The sequence below is a fragment of the Phalacrocorax carbo genome, chromosome 3 (assembly GCF_963921805.1).
Source record: "Phalacrocorax carbo chromosome 3, bPhaCar2.1, whole genome shotgun sequence".
In the NCBI taxonomy this organism is placed as follows: Eukaryota; Metazoa; Chordata; class Aves; order Suliformes; family Phalacrocoracidae; genus Phalacrocorax; species Phalacrocorax carbo.
The window spans coordinates 75,063,023-75,080,626 of record NC_087515.1 but is presented as its reverse complement, the minus strand read 5'-3'; the positions used below and the strand labels follow the sequence as shown (position 1 = coordinate 75,080,626).

At 41.7% G+C, this 17,604-nt stretch overlaps 1 protein-coding gene across 1 annotated transcript in view; it reads left to right on the top strand.

Annotated features, from left to right (window-relative positions):
- Positions 1 to 17,604, top strand: part of NT5DC1 (5'-nucleotidase domain containing 1) — a 149,508-nt gene that overhangs the window by 123,373 nt on the left and 8,531 nt on the right. Inside the window, exons 9-11 of the mRNA XM_064447431.1 lie at positions 5,328 to 5,446; positions 6,296 to 6,454; positions 12,521 to 12,689. Of these exons, the coding sequence (XP_064303501.1) occupies positions 5,328 to 5,446; positions 6,296 to 6,454; positions 12,521 to 12,689 (447 nt within the window). The remainder of the gene's footprint in view (positions 1 to 5,327; positions 5,447 to 6,295; positions 6,455 to 12,520; positions 12,690 to 17,604) is intronic.

Genomic DNA, 17,604 nt, shown 5'->3' with positions numbered 1-17,604 from the left:
TACTGTTATTTAGTACTAGTAAATTTAGTGTTGGGATTGGTAAGCATAAGAAGAGATGTATCACTGCCTATGTAAAATTAAAAATCATGTTCCAGTTTTCAAAACTTTTAGCCTTTGTCTCACCAACCATAAGCTACCCGAAAGAAGGCAGAAGATGCAAAGCAGGAAGGGGAGCTGATCTTCAACGTTTTTCTGGGAAGAAAAAAGAAAAAAAAAGGATTGGACAGCCAAAAATGGAGACAGCCAAAATCACTAGTCACTTTGGGAAGCCTTAACCTTTTATTTCAGCACATCATGCTAAGGGAATAATTTGTTCCTTATCATTTCCCTGGAGTCACCCCGTCAGACAGGAGACTGGCAAGCACTGGTGCTCATGTCAGGCAGATGGATTTCACAGCTGCTTACAGGGCACAGAAGTAATTCAGGGTTGGAAAAGCACACAGTAATATCTGCATGAATCCTGGAAACCACACAGCAAAGGTGGTGGATCTATACATAGGAATTTGGGATGCTGCCCTACGTAAGGGTGCCCGTAGGGTATGAAGTTTTACCCCCAGCAAGCTTGTAAGTACTTGCTTTCTTCATGGAGAGCATGCCCACAGGGCAACGACAGTTTTTGTCATCCCATCTCATTACCTTTACAACTGGAAGAAGCCACGAGAAGGATTTTACTTAGGTATGTCCCTTTGTCTCAGCTGTAAAATGGTGTGCTGTCCTGCCCCAAGTCTTCTTCTGAAACAGGGAGTTTGTGTTTCTTAAGTGAGCTCAAAATGCCATCCAGAATCAGACTGTGCTTGCAAGCTGGGCTGGAACATAACCCAACTTTTATATTAATGTCCTCAGGGCCTGAAATGACATTATTTTAAATTGCAGAGAGACATATCAGTATAATAGTTATGGATCATAAAACATACATGTTTTACAATAGCCCCCGGAGGTGGTAACCAGGGCTTCAGTGTGCTAAACACATAGGCCCATCCACGCTAAGCACCTGCACGTGGTGAGAGCCCGCAGGAGCTGCCCATGGGTAGGAAGAGGCAGGAGCAGGTACAGGCATAAGCAGCAAGAGTCACCACATGATTTCATTCTATTACACAGTTCAAAGGAACATAAAATACTCGTAACCCTAACAGCCGGTCTAACTAGATTTGTATGGAAATGAGTGAAAGGCTGTCAGGAGAAAGACAGGAAGGTGGAAGAATGGGCTGCTTGGGATCTGTACACACACACTGCAGTCAAACCTAGCACATCTTTGGCTGGCATGGCCTACAGGCACTTGGAGTTGCTTTCTTAGCCCCATCTCTGCCCAGTCAAGTAGGTGCGAGGTGTCCTCGGGCTCTCAGGTGAGTCACTTGCGGGTCCTCGCCTGCCCCAGTGCGTAAACCCTCGCCGTAGGGCACCCAACTGAGGAGCGGTGGAGGGTTGTGGCCTCAGGGATGCTGAGCTGATGAGAATTAACCTCAGTGTAGGTGTGGCTGAGTATAGGTGAATACCTGTTAAAGCATAAATTCACCCTCACTCTCAAGCTTCTGTGTTAACCTTAGGCTTCCCAAACGAAAGCCCCATCCCATGGGCTGGGGTTTAACAGTGTAAACACCAGCCGTGTTAGGGATAGACCTCCAGGTTCAGACCCTGGACTGAACATGCAGTATGGACACAACCTCAGTACCGCATGTGTTTAGGATTCCGTCTCGGCGGGTGTAACCCATAAACGGATAGCAAAGCAGACAGCAATAAGCAAGTGTGTGCAGAGTCTTTCCCAAGGACCGACTCTGTGCCAAGGTAGATTACCATCAGTTGTCATTTAAATGGGAATAAGCTTCACTGATTGCTTTTTGGATATTCATTCAGAATGAAACCAGATGTTCCTCAGCCCATGTTATAAACCTGCAATGCACATTTAAAGGCAGGCAAGAAAATTCTCACAAGAAAAAGGATATTGAATCTTGTCAGTGAATTGGTTTATCTGAAAAAACATATCTGCTAAAGGTGATGGGAGTACATTTCTGAATCAGAAAACATTTGCCAAGCTATTAGACACAGCAATATGCAAACTGCTATTCCAGCAATATTAATATTGCCCCAGCATGAGTCAAGCTTTTGTTGTTGTTTTTAAAAAGGAACAGTAACTTCCCCTCAGGAAAACTGCTCTGAATCACTGTTGGGGTTTGGGTGAGTGTTTTAATAGAATGATTTTCTGGGTTTAATTATCTTAATTTTACTTGCTTGCTACCTTTACATTTCTTGTCATGGCATGTTTTCAGTCTACAGCCAGGAATCCAGGTTGCAGTCATATATTAGACTTCAGAAGGAAGCAAGTCACTGTATCTAAATCATCTGAGAAATTCTTTCTGGTTATCCAGTCTGTTTGAAATTGTCAGGATGTCTCCTTTTCCTCCCAGCTTGTAAGACCTGAAGCATTAGCTTCCCCGCCTATATATATGCTGCTTCCTGCAGAAGGAATATTTATAGCGTTTCTGACCTTTGAATGAACTTTTACAAATCAATAACAGCAAAGTGGAAGGAAGGTCAGCAGCAGTTTTTCTCTTATCTGAGTGAGCCAATGTTAGGCTTGGAATATCTAAAACATATTAGGAACTACCATAATCACATTTATGCAGCATTTTTGCTGGAAATTTGTAGATTTCTTCAGCACTGTTGTGTAGCTGCTATCTGAAGATTACACCACAAGGCCAGAGCCAGTGGTGTCACTAACAGGTTGTTGAAGTTGTTGCGTATCAGTTTTTACATGGCAGAACTACCGTGAAAGGTGTTAAGAGCCACTGTTGAAGAATAATTTTCTTTACTATATTTTGCCATAGAGAAAGTGCAAGTGGATTAGAAACCATCCTCTTTAATGACTTATTGCAACTGAAACACCATTAACTTCCTCTGATTTCAGATTACAGAAATAAAATTGACACAGTCACCCCTAGATGCGTGAACCCAAGCAGCCGTATGAGATGGTTCAAGGCAAGGTTTGCCAGTTCAGATTCATTATCCCTATAACCCTACAACTCGAATATTATAGAGGACCTTTCCTAATTCCTCTGATTTCTGAAGCTCCTCCCAAAATCAAGGTGTTCCCATAATGAATTAGACATCTCAGTGCTGTTTGCTGCCTCCAAGCATGGAGGAGGAAAGCAGGCTTTGAAATTTCCCTTCATTTCACTGCCTAAAAGCAACGTTCCTAACTTAATTAAATCCTTTCCTTCTCTAGAGCTGGCACCTCTAGAAAGTGCTTCTTGCACTCTCTTCTGCTTACCAAGGGATCCTGGCTGACTAGTTCAGATTGTAACTGTAAATTAGAAGCCTAAATTCCGGATGCACTGAGTTAAGTGAGATGAATCCCATTGCTAGGGGTGACAGTAATAGATCTCACAGAGTGAGAGATCTTCTACCTTGTAATTAGAGTGAATTTTTCAGTCAGGACTGCCCTTCCTGCCTTTCCATAGAGGTAGCAAAGCAAGGTCTTGCTCTTGCTGGAGCCTTCTGGTGCTGCTGTAATACACAGGGCTCCTATTTGCAAATGCAGTGTTGTTATTGTGAAAATCCCTCTCATAATAGCTCCATTTTTGTCTAGTATTTTCCTGGATGACTGAATGGAGAGACAATAATAGCTATACAAACCTCCACAAATTTCAAGAAACTTCTGATAGCAGCTCAAAAGAGTTGTTTTTATAAGTTTCTTTTTCTAAGTCCATATCATTTGAAGATTGTGTCTACTTTTTCAGTCAGCCTTACAAATATGTCTAAAAATATGAGGAAAATAAAATAAATTTGCTGAAGTTTGGCAACTTCTGTTTGATCAAAAGTTGTTTGGTCAAATGTATTTTAAAAGTCAGGAAATTAAGATATTTTTTTTTTTATGGATGCTATCATACTTACTATTATTATCATCAAGTTTCTGAAGAAGAACAAAGGAAAAGACATTTCCACACAAGGTCTATGTGAATTGTTGTGTCAACTTTGAATTTCCTTGGTTTTTCCTGGTTTATAAAACATGCTTAATATAGAATTGTTTTGTCTAAGAATAAATCCTGTGTTTATTAAAATTCTTAGATTCATAACATTAAAGAATGATTTACTACCTCTCTCCACATACCTATTTCCCTCTTTTTGCATCTTTTTTTATTTATTTCAAGGACCAATGTACTGCGTCATGTACATCCTCAGTGTTTTTAAACATAAAGCTGTCTTGTCATTTCACTGTTCTCCATAGTTTCCATTCCAGCTTTCAGCGGTCTCTAACCAAATGAAGTTTGCTCTGTCTTAGTCTTCTTCCTAACTCCTTTTAAGTACTTTGAAAAATTCTATAAAGCAGGAGAAAAACGGAAGTCCTGATGTTACACCTAAGTCAGATCAAAGTACTCTATTGGCTTCTAAACCCTCTCTCTCTAGCATAAAAAATAAGAAATGTTTGATTGAGACTGGGTAACAAAATCAGCCTTTTGTTTAACCACTTCAATAGACAGGAGACATTAATATTAATATTTCTGATGAAATTCTAGTTTATCGGTTCACTAAGGCTAGTGTTTTGGCTCCAGCAAAAAGCTACAAAGAGTTCCTCTGGCAATAGCACATGGATCTGAATGAGCAATGAGGTTACATGGATGCCAGGACAGATCCAGCTGCTTTGGGACCAGCTGGAAACGAAGCCTATGGCGCAGCTGGGTGGTGACCGGAGAGCTTCAGCTTCTACTGATTTTTCCGGTTCAATGACAGCTGCCAGCGTGGATATATGCCAATGTGGATAACACCACCAGCAGCAATATTGTCCACTTGTCATTTCTTCAAAACTGGATGAAAACTGGAACTGCTTATTATTTGTGCTGACCTAAGGCTGGTGGATGCCCGTAAGAGCTACTGCAGTCTGTTTTGATGTATTTATGTCAGCGGTTAAAAGCAGTAGACAATTTGTCTGTGGGGAAGAGTACGTGCTGTCTCTTACAGTCTATCTTATCTCATGGTTTCACCTTAGAACTGTAGCAGCTCCTCCATCAGTCTGGTCCATGTGGTTTCCTGCCTTCACTGCTGCAGCGTTTGGGAAATAAAGCCTTTGACTTTTGCTCCTCAGCTCTTCTGTAGCCCTTGCAGATGAGGTTCGGCTGCTTCTTTTCTCAGAAAGTCTGCCTACCACCAGCTACCAAATGCCTTGACTGAACCCGCAGTCAGTACCAGGACTTGCGCCAGACACTGGAGCTGGTTTAATATCAAAATAGACCCTGATCTCCAAGCTGTGCACAGGCAGCTTCTTGCACGTCTCATGAATACAGGAGCATGGGCTGCTCTCACTAACAGTGAGCAATTTTGCTTGGTGATTTCAGAGAATGATGAGGAGCAGGAGGCTCTGCTATCTCTGGACAAGCCTGGCTGGTATTCCCAAGGTAATGCTACCCAGCTTTATGAACTACTGAAGAAGATGACTGGCAAGGTGGATCCCAAGGTATGCTATAAGTAAATCTTTCTGAAAATACCCTATTTCAGTCTAAAATTCACCAGACAAGCTTTCATTAAAGTTATTGATGCGATCAGTCACAAATTCTTGTTCTGGTTATGCTTGCTGTTGTCCAACAGACTGCAGTCCAGAACTGGAAGCAGCATATTAGTCTTTTTTTCTGTAGAATATGTAAACTATCTAGATGTTTTTTTCTCTGTGTGTGGTCATGCATTTCCGCAGCTTTGGGGAGAATCAGATTGTAATCAGAAAATAAACACTCTCCCTTAGGAAACAGATCAGATAGATTAAAAGGTGTCACCAGTGAAAACTAGGATCACGTTGTTTTAATTACAGGTCTGGATGGGTGAAAATGCCACTGAAGACGGTGGGACCACATTTTCCCTAGGGTGTAAACTACCCCCTGGGCACAGAAGAGTTCTGAGTCACTGAGAGACGCGCTGTGTTCTCCCTTGTTTCCAAAGTTGTCCAAAATTCACTCCCGTTGTTTAGTGTATTTTCTTGATAGTCTTTTCCACTGCTTCCTGGCAGTCTGTTTCTGTTAGTCAAAAATCTCAGCAGTGTCCCCCGTGCAGGTCGCAGCTGGGCATCCCTGTCCAGTGCCCCGGGAGGGTGCGAGTGAGGAGGGTGTGCAGGGCCAGCCTTTTCCCTGTGGAGCTGGTTGGAGATAAAATCCCAAACTGTGACATTAATAAGATCTCTGTGTGTCATGGCCAACTGTAAACACAGAGGAATTTTTATTGGGTTGTTTTAAAGCTCTTTTTCTCTCTCTGAAATACAGTTTGCTTGTGTTTTCCTCATATACAATGAACTTTTAATTTGCTGCTTCCCTCATAGGTTGTTTATTTTGGTGACAGCATGCACTCAGATATTTTCCCAGCTCGTCACTATAGCAACTGGGAAACCGTCTTGATCTTAGAGGAGCTTCTAGGGGACAAAGTTACGGTGCCTGCGGAGACTGAATCTGAGCCCTTGGAGAAGAAAGGAAAATATGAGGTAAGGGTTCCTTGCAGATGTTTCCTGGAACAGAAGAAAATAAGTTACAAAAAAGCCTTGTGCCACCTGCACTGAGAATGAGCCTTACCAGGATGCAAGCAGCATCAGTATCCCTTGCAGACAGACCCTCCTTGCCGCATTGGGAGATGCCATCCTGTCCCACCGTGGCATTGCTTAGGTGACACAGAGCCTCTACCTGGAGCTAAATCGCGGGCCTCAGAAAAAAAGCAGTGTCTTAACCAAAAAACCATAGTCGTCTTTTCAGTAAAAAGAACCTGCCCTGTGCCCTGCAAGGAGAAATTTCATGGCCTCTTATCACAAGTCCAGCACCTGAACTCTGCCGAGTTCATGATGTTTCCCTGTGTGTTGTGGCCAAGAGTAAACATGGAGGAATTTTTATTAGGTTGTTTAAAAGCTCTCTTTCTCTCTCTGTGAAATATAGTTTGCTTGTGCTTTCTTTATATACAGAGAGCTTTTAATTTGCTGCTTGCCTCACAAGTTGTTTATTTTGGTGACAGCTGCACTCAGATAAGAGGGACTGTTTCGAAGTCAGGTCCAGTGCAGACTCCTGATAGTTACCTCAGATAAATAACGTGATTTTGACGTTGATCACAGCCGGGAATCAGGGCCTTAGCACAACTGCCACACTTTAATTCCCCCACAGAAGGTGGAAGGTTACTATGGTTTATCCTTCTGTCCACTGCCAAAATAAAAATTAGATAGGGAATGGTGCTTGGATCGCCGAGGCAACAGCATTGTACCTCCAGCGTGGCCTATGTAGGAGCTACAGTGCAGCTTCACTCTCTGTTTGGAGTCTTTTGTCTTTTCTTATGTTCCTAAATAAAGAGGTCATTTTCTTCTAATTGCAGAGAGATACATATATGCTTTTTGCACTTTTCTTTGAAAAGCACTTAACTTTTTTTTCTTTTTAAATAATTATTCTCTTTTATTATAAAGATAACTTACTGATAGGAAGATTTTTATGGGATGCTTTTATACTAGTGATGTTTATAATCTGAATAAGAAGGGTTTTAAAAGCCACTGTTTTTAATGGAGAAAAGGGTATCTTCAATGGGACTAAAACAATATAGATGTGATCTATTTCTCTACTTTTTTAGTAGACATAGGTAATATTTTCCCCCACTGTCCTGAATCCTAAACTAAGGTCAGACAAGCACATTTCAGTCACTGAAATAAGGAAATGTAATCATTAATGTTTAGGCCTTTTCCTGGGTTGTAGAAAAAAAAATTAAGACAAACTCAAGTCCCCTATCAAGAAAAATATGTTTCTCAGTAAGAAAGGGTAGGGAAAAAAGGGAAGTGAGCGGTAGTGCTACATAGCTTAATATCATTTGAGTTAATTAATTAATGCTATAAAAATAACTCATTCTTCTCCATAAATGTGTTCATTCTCTGACCGGAGACTCTGCTGCACTGCTGCATAGAACTTATATCTCTGTAAGGTTTGGGGTTTTTTATTCAACCGTGGTTTCTTAAGCATGTTCAATACATGCTTTTGAAGCACACATTTTTAAACAGAAAGCCAGAAAATATTTCTTTTCCTGGAAGTACAAAGACAGAGTTATTGAGCAATGTGTTTCTAAGCCCTTGATGATTATTTGGTTTTATGTTGTTGCAATACCTCTGGTCGACTGCTCACAAGATCCATCTCCTCTCTCACTGCCGTCATCAAGCAGGAAACTGAGATTTTTAGACAGGTGCTTGACATTTCACTAACGCTGTAGTGTTCCTGATAAGAGTTTGCAGTATCTCGGGGAGACACCACCCCTGCCACACACAACCCCTGTTCAGTTTACATCCGCTACCAGTGACAGCAAGCAAGCAAGGGAGAAATGAATTGCGTTGATTAAAGGAACCTGAACCAGGGGGGCCGTGGCAGGTCAGTGGTGTTATTTCATTACCACACTGCTCACTGGAGTCTGAACAACGGGTCACATCCATATCTCTGCAGTTGACTGGACACCACTAACTTAACTGGACTAGTTCAAAGGGACTCCCTTTACAGGACTATGGAAGTTTTATTTTCATTCCCATAATCAACTTCTCACATTAACCCTTTGGTTAAGAGGGGAGAAAAGCCAATTCAAAAGATTGTACAAAGTCAGGTGGTTTTGGAAAATTAGGCACTAACAGATTAGATTTAGTCTTGTTCAGCAGCCTTATCATTCATTGGCAATAAAAAAAATACACTACTATTGCAGATTTTTCATGCCATGCTGCGTGTGCAGAGAAGGACTGGACATTTAATACAAGATGTAATCCTATCAGTCTTTACAAAGCATTGTTAAGAAATAAAGTATTGCTTCTAAGTTGCCATTGCGTCTTTCAGAAAGAAATGACAAAAACCTGTTTTCAGTTGTTTGACTGGTATTTCACCACTAACGGAGAGAGGGGGAGAAAACAACGTCCTCACACACAAACTGGGAGGATAGTAGTTTCCATTTGCATTAGCAGTTTTTGTCTGAAAATTAAATTAAATCAGCTAAATGCATGACACAAGCCAGATATACAGAACTGTGAAATTATGCTAACAACTGCAGTTCTTTCAAGTATATGAGTCATAATCAAATAAGCAAGAGAATAGCAAACTAAAAAGTATTCATGCAATTACTCAGCTCCTAAGTGAATTGCAGCATGCGGGGTGGGGAAATACCAAGCATTGTGTCCAAACAAGATTCCCCCCAGATTTGGGGGTTTGTTTGCTTGGCTGGAGGCTTTGGTTTTGCCTTCTGTTCCTTAAATGTGTGATCAATTCCATCAATGAAAACTCGAAGAAAAGCTGGAATTTGTCCCAGGATTGCAAGGGAAACAATTACAGACGAGCTAGTCAATGTGTAAAAACCTTGGGCTGTAGGAATGAATGGAGCAGAGATCGAAGAATTTCTCAGTGGATATAAAGAATATTTCTGCAGTTAGAAGGAAAAACTAATTTTACAGTGTTGCCTAGTGGCTGGTTGGTTGGGGGAGGGTCAGGGCCCTTAACCCCCTGAATTTCCAGGACTCCCTTGCCATGACTATAGACAAGGCTAATTACTCTGTGCCTTTTGGCTCTGTCTCTTTATTCCCGTTTATCTTTAACACAAATCTGACAGTACTTTCAGCAACAACCTGACAGGCTGTTGTGAAGCCTGGTAAGTTAAAGCAATATCCTTGAAGCAATATCCTGAAGTAAAATGCATTTTATTTTAAAGTCTGCATATAGTGATCCATGTTGTAGTTTCGGTACAATGATCATGGGCAAAATGTTTCATATTTGCACACGACTTGTGGGGAGCGGGTTCTGTGTAAAAGTTAGAGCAGTGGCAGGCTTGCCCATTTGCACACCCAGCATGGGTGTGTTATTCAGGGACATCTGGTTGTTGTGCTGGCAGAAACGCCTCAGATACTTGCAAGTACCGGCAAAACCGTATTTTGAGCATTGATCTTTTTCTGGCACTAAGAGTTGGTGGTAGCACAACGCGTACAGCCATCAGTACCATCTATCATACTGGATGCAGTAAAGTAATCCTAGTGCTCTGCGCTTGGTACAAAGACGATGGCATAGATGGCAAATGTCCATCTAAGTAATGCCTTTAAAAAATACTAACAGCTTGATTTTTCACTCCCTTCTCCTTTACATCCTTCTTTCTTTCATCTCTTTACCAAATGTAGAAAAACTTCAGAGCTTAGCTCCCTGTCTATTTGTATTTTAGAAAGGTCATTTGTAAGCTGACAAATCAGTGTTACCCAAGGGTCCTATTAACAGATTCTGTCTGCTCTGTTAACAGGCCCTATTTGTCTGCAGTTAATAAAGCAAAGGTGATAGTAAGTATTCCAGGTGGTTTAACTTACTGGAAAGCCCTGGGACTTGGGGAATGCTGGTGCCATCATTATTTCTCCAAAGTCTAGATGTAGACTTTGAGGCTTCGTACCCTCAACTGACACAATCAACATCTGACCTGCTACTGTCTGACCAGTATGCCTGAGAGCAAAACCACATGCCTGGTGTTTTGCATAAGAAAGAGGGATTGCTCAGTACTTCCCAGGATCTACTGTCCTGCTTCGAGAGCAAACGCCATGTCTGGGGACTACAGGAGTGGCTGGTGCACCTTCCAGAGCTCCTCGGCCCCACTGCTGAATGTGTGCCTCCAGGCACGTGAGGAGTAGAGCGATGTTAACAGGGGACTTTTGCCTCATTTCACAGATTTATAGATTCATGGTACATAGTCTGTCCTTCATTGCAGGCTGTGGATGCTGCAGATGAGATATGGACATCTTCTAGGCATCAGGTAGTGATGGCAGGGGGAGCAATATCTGATGCTTCCTCAGGATGTGGGCAGAGTTTTGACAGCTGTTTTCAGATTCGAGATCCAGATTTAGCCTACCAAACTGCCCCTCTCATGTGGAGATAAGCCAGTAGCAAAATTATGGGAGTTCTCTATGAGGTGACTTGATGACAACTCTCATATCTAACCAGGTTTGGTTTTACTAAGGGCTTGGGCTGTAAATCGAAAATGTAACTCACTCCTGCTTAGTAAGGAAGAAATTCCTACTCTGAGAATCAGACCTCTGAAAAAATCAGTTCATGTCCTCAGATAGCAATTTTAATTGCCTATTGAACCAATCATACATTTCAAAAAGCAGAAGCCTCAGATTTTTTCTTCTGTCAATAAACAAGGCCCTGTCATTTGTGCAGATGCTTACATGGGCCAGTACTGGGGTCGTTGTTTTGATTAATCACCTGAACAGCTGTAATGGCCTTAATAGTTTTCTGCATTTGTCATCCAGCTGGCAAATGAATTTTAATTCAGCATAGCATCTACATAAAATTATAACTGATGTAAAGTCCTGGGGTTTAAAAAAAGCAATATGCTGTCCCTGTGTGTGAAGAAAAAGAAAGAAAAAACACACACAAAAGAGCCCAGCTCTTAACTGCTTGTTTTGAAACAAGGGGTATGGGGTTTTTTTCCAACCTATTTACATCAGAAAATGGGAACCGATTTCTGTATTTGTCCAAATCAATACCTCCTCCCTGCCCCCAGCTACGCTCAGAGAAAAAACTGTTACACAGAATCACAAAAAGAATGGTTCTGTGTTTACTGACATGGTCTGTTCAGCTGGATCAACAGCTTTCTTGTGATCAAAAGCCACAGACCTCTGTCATAAACACAGATTACTCCAGCAGATTCTCAAAACTATTAAGAAAGGGGTTAAAAGGAAAATAAAGTACAAAAGTTCACAAATCTGGAGGCATACGCTAGGGTACCTGTTCATCTGTGCTTTGCTGGTCTGAAAAGATACTTTGCACACAAATGACTTTAACAGATTTTCTCTAGTGTAGTTCTCGGTTTTGTTTTCCATTTTTTCATCGTTCTGTAGAGGCCAACTGGAGCTTTTTCTGGCTGCTTATGGCAATATATAGCAAGTTTCAAGATGAACTGCTAAAAAAATCAGTTTTCCCGGTGCTGCTTTAATGCTTTCTTTAAAACATAATGAGTCTACATGTTGTTTTCTGAAAATATAAATGGAAAAAAACCAATTTTCACAATTTGCTAGGCAACTGAATGGCTCTCCACGGATCCTGCGTCTCTGTTCTCGCTCATTCCTCAGCTCAGAAACAGATAACACGACACAGGTGGCATGATGCATCATCCTTCACAGTTACTCTTTCCAGCACCGGGATACTCCTTTTTCCCGGGAGAAGTTCCAGGCTGGGTTGCGGTCTGTGCCGCAGCTACCCAGCTTCTCCAGCAGAGAAAGGTGGCAGGCTATTCACACTATTGAAAACAGAAAACTGGGGAACATAGAAGATTTTTTTTTAAGGGAAAAACATTTAAAGCCAACTTTTTATGTCCTAGGGAATCCATAAATTGTATAGGACCTTGGGGACTTACAGGAAGATGGTTGTTGTTCTTCTTTATAATATTTTAAAGTCACATTGCTCCTGAGATACATTTTTCCCAGAAAATCAGAGAAACACTGGAGTTCCTTAAACTAATATTTGTGATTGAAGAGAGAAAGATTCCCTTTTTTTTAAGATTATGTATTTGTTTATTTTTCTTTCAGGGAGAATTGCTCAAAGCTCTTTACTCTGTATCTAAGCAGTGGGGCTCTTTCTTCGTGGACAGATTGCCAGGCCTGGAAAATGCAGAGGAAACCTTAGTTCACACATGGTCCTGTAAATGTATTAGCACTTACAGCACTATTGCAATCCCTAGTCTTGAAGCAATAGCAGGTAAGAGAGATGGCTTTTTTTTTTTTTCTCTGATGAAGATGTAGTATCATTACAGGCAGACCTGGAGCCTAAAATATTCTCTTTATCTGGAAAACAAGGCAATCACAAGCAATGTCTTGTTCTCCAAAAATTCACCTAATTGAGAAACCAGCTCAGGCTTTCTACCTTCTTACATCAAGGCTGCGTCAAAGGTGCAATTATGGCTGATCTTCTGATTTCCATTAATGTTTATCCCTGGAGGGACCATGCATTATTTTGGATGGTTTGTAGCAATAGTTGTAGCAGTAATACTGCAATAACTTTGCAACTGCAGTACGTATCAGTTGATTACAAAGTGGTGAAGACCTTCTATCTATCCTCAATCTGTCATTTTGCTTTACTGAACTTTATCAATACACCATATCTAAAGGAATAAACAAATTATTAAATGAATTAGGTGCTTAGCTGTGTGAAGAACACGGCAAGTATTAATGTTACTAACCCCCCTGTTCAGCATCTGTTGCCTACTTCATGCATAAGACCAAGGAATAAAAAGTTCTTCCAACAGAGCATTTCAGATTTGCCCAGCAGTTATTTCTACACCAGAATATGATAGACCTGTTCTTTGCAACTATAATTTACACATGTATGTTCATTGTAAGGATGTCTCAAACCAGAAAACTCAATACGGTGCCACAATTTATTTATGCTTTTGATATTTGCCATGTTGTAGTCTGTATTTCAGCCTAAAGGTACAAAGCCCAGATATACCAAGGGAAATTGCTGAGAGAGGTAACTTCTGTAAAATTCCCTTCTAATACCTCTTTCAGAGTCATTTTGTGGCTTGCTTTGGAAGTGTTGGCCTAGAGGAAACACATTGGTCAGCCACACTCCGTGAAACTGTGCCTCCCAGCCAGCTCCCCCAAACCACAGCTCAGTTTGCAGGGCTAGCAAAGGCTTTAGACCGCAAATGTACCACCAAGTTTCCAGCTGCAGACGAAGGGGTGAGAACCATAAAGGCACATCTGTGTGAATTAGTGAGTAGTATAGCCGCCTGTCATGGGCAGTGGAGCCCCTGCAAAATCTGTTCCTCCGTTAAGAGGAACATTGCTGTCCCTCGCTGCATCAGACCTGCGCTGGGGCAGGGGCTGGTGTCTGCAAAACTTATACCCCAGAGCTAAAGGACGGGGGAGGAATAACGTTTTTAACTTGCAGCTATGTGCCTGAAAGCAGGCTCAAAGCTGCAGGTATGAGAACCTCTCAGGTGTCTTAGAGAGAGAGGTATTTCTTGTTTGTTTGTGCAGAAGAGCAGATGTTCATTATTATGGATGTTGAGGAATTCCTGACTCCTCTCGAATACCTTGTCTGACTCCTGTCACAGCAAGCTGTGTGAGTCCCTGCTTTGCCAAGCCCTGAAGTTTTTGGCTGCAGTTGTAAGTCATAGCTGCGCTGCTGCTATTTGGGAATAACTAGCTAGAAGAAATTCGAATGGGTTATGGGACTTTGATGCGCTCCAGCTTTTCCTTTTCTATTCATCTACTTCAATTACCAGCAGAGGACTTTCCACTGCCAAGCTGCAAAAACGCAGGCCTTTCCTCAAGATCCCCCGAGCCGAAACGCGCAGCCAGGCTGACGGTGCGCTGACCGTAGGAGCCCAGCTGCCAGCCACCAGCTGGCATGGCCCCGGCAGCACCCGGCTTGACCTGACCCAGCCGAACAAGCTGCCACCTCCCTGGAGGCGTGCTCCAGCCTCCTGCGAGTTGTGGGCTCGCCAGGGCTTCACTATCAGCAATGTCTGACCTGGCCTTTGTACGTCTGTGTAAGCAATAGTAAGTGCCACATGTGAGTAAATATCCCAACAGCTTGCAATCTGCAAAAATATTTGGTGAAAGGCGGACAATTGCTGCTGTGCTAACTCTAAAAGTGATTTTTGTTGTTTGGATGCAACATATATATGTTTGCATGAAGAATAGCTTGGTTTACTTCTCAAGACACATTTTTCATTGAAAAAGATTATTCCAAAAATTATTCAACATTATTCAATACTAGTAGTATTTTACAAAAATAACTCAGTTTTCATCAAAATTCATATGAGAGTTCTTCTGAGAGAGTTATCAGAGATTCATTTTGGGTAATAAAACCCTTCAAGCCTGTTTCCGTTTTTTTTTTAAATAGAGGAAATATGTAAAAAAAATTAAAAATAAGCTGTAGATCTGGATTGAGAAATTGGAGTACAAACAACTTGGACAGTTCCCTTTTTCACCAACATGTTTTAAGTTTGGTGCAGATGCCTTCTAACAGTTTCACCTGAAGAATTTATACGTGTAGGTAGAGGAAACGACCTGATACTTACCAAAGAGCATTGCAGGAAAAGGGTTTCACAGGCAATGCTGCTGTTGCAGGGTTTGGCCATTCAAAGGATAAAATAACAGAGCATATACACAAATCGTATGTGTAATTAGTAAAATGACAGCTCGGTGAAAAAATAATCTAACCCATTCTTCATTAGCTTTCCATGCTAATACATTTCTGTCGTCTTCTTTTGTTGAAAATTCAGTATCTGATTCAAAAGGTTTGCATTTAAAGATGCATCAGAAATTCTGAACTCTAATGTCGCCTCTGGCAAGGAAAGTATTAGTGGGATTTCAGATTGCTGTGTCACAGCTTGTCATCTGAACAGTCCCTGAAGAGAAACTGACATTTTTCTTGTGCATTTTGTTTATCGTTAAAATTGCCCAAAGGACAGAAAGGATCTACTATAATACCTTCTGTGTACTTTCATCAGTATGGAGACGAAATCAGGTTAAGGTCAATTAACACATTATTTCCTTGACATTAAGACAACATTTTAAAAAAGTTTAAATGAAGAGCAGTGTTATGGTTATATCTCTGTAATGTTGAGTTAAGTTGAAAGTTTTCTAAACATTATGTAGTCTTCTATGAGCTAATTCTCCTCTCTTCAGTAAGCAGGGAAGTTTTTCTCAAGTATTAAAAAGCTGATGAGCTCATGATTATATTGACAGTACATGGTTAATAAAATAGTAGAAGCCAATGCCCCTACTCCTGTTCTAAATGCCTCGTTCACAAATCCATCTGTTTCTTCACTTTTGTGCTATTGAGTCTCTCATTTACAGCTCCCTTACACTTTTTGACCATTTTCAAGCACAGTGATATCTGAAGCCAAATTTTCCAAACCAGGATCCTTTACCGAGGGAACGTTACATTTGAGCTCGCACATGGAAAATAAAACGTGTAGGGGTCTGTCTGAAAAATGGTGTTTTGCCTAAACCACATTTTCTAATACATCCTCCTCCACTTCAGAAAGTTTGGTATGAGCCAAGTAGAGGTGGGTACTCTTACCTGTCGTACCTGCGTAATCTGCACTTTACCTTCAAAGAGCAGGTGACCACTGATCTGTGGCCTTTTAATCACATTTCCAGATACGCATGTAAATAATGATACATCTTTCACCACGTAGATATTGTGACAATAACTGCAGAAGATCTCCCTGATTTACAAAGAATATAAAATATAAATAACAGTTTATTTACTAAGCAAGTTTTTGTAGAAAAATTCACTAAAATAACTAGCCAGTGCTACCATTTTAGGTTAATGTTTGACTACAAATTCTTCAATCCCAAAAATGATATGCATATTTCAAGCTAATGCTTTTTCCTTTGATTCTGATCATGGTTGATATTTTTATAAAAGTCTCACTTCAAAACATCCCATGATGAGTAAATGTGGGATTTTAGAGTTCATGGGGGGATTTTGATAAGTTTGTTTCGTTTCTTGTTGCAAAGAAAAGATTTAAAAAGAGGGCCTTAAATCCTAAAAAGGACAACCCAATAAAATTTTTTTTTTAATTTCATGATTGTTAACCTAATCTCCTGAACGTGTCTCATAACCTCTTGTGGTGGGTTCACCCTGGCTGGATGCCAGGTGCCCACCAAAGCCGCTCTATCATTCACCTTCTCAGCTGGACAGGGCAGAGAAAGTATAGTGAAAGACTCATGGGTCAAGATAAGGACAGGGAGAGATCACTCACCAGTTACCATCATGGGCAAAACAGACTCGACTTGGGGGAAAATTGTCTCTGCCGTTGTCTCTGCCGCTCCTTCCTCCTCAGGGGGAGGGCTCCTCACACTCTTCCCCTGCTCCAGCGTGGGGTCCCTCCCACAGAAGACAGTCCTCCACTGGACTTCTCCAGTGTGGGTCCTTCTCATGGGCTACAGCCCTCCATGAACTGCTCTAGTGTGGGCCCCTTCCACACTTCTCCAGTGAGGGTCCGCCACTGGCTCACAAGTCCTGACAGCAAACCTGCTCCAGCGTGGGCTTCCCACAGGGTCACAGCCTCCTTCGGGCATCCACCTGCTCCAGCGTTGGGTCCTCCACGGGCTGCAGGTGGATATCTGCTCCACTGTTAACCTCCGTGGGCTGCAGGGGGACAGCCTGTCTCACCATGGTCTTCAGCATGGGCTGCAGGGGAATCTCTGCTCCAGAGCCTGGACCACGTCCTCCTTCTTCACTGACCTTGGTGTCTGAAGGGTTGTTCCTCTCATATTCTCACTCCTCTCTCCAGCTGTGGTTGCACAGGGTTTTTTTTCCTCTTCTTAAATACATTATCCCAGAAGCGCTGCCACCATCGCTGATGGGCTCAGCCTTGACCAGTGGCGGGTCTGTCTTGGAGCCAGCTGGCATTGGCTCTGTCGGACATCAGGGAAGCTTCTAGAAGGTTCTTACAGAAGTTACCCCTGTAGCCCCCTCCCCATTACCAAAACCTTGCCATGCAAACCTAGTACACCTCCGAATGGTGAGGTTTGTCATAGGATTAAAAATTACTGCAAGCAAGAACAGGAGATTGAGCAGTGTTGCAGCTCGAAAGAGAAGAATTAGTGCAAATGTAAATGTTTTATGGAAACGGAATTCATTTTGC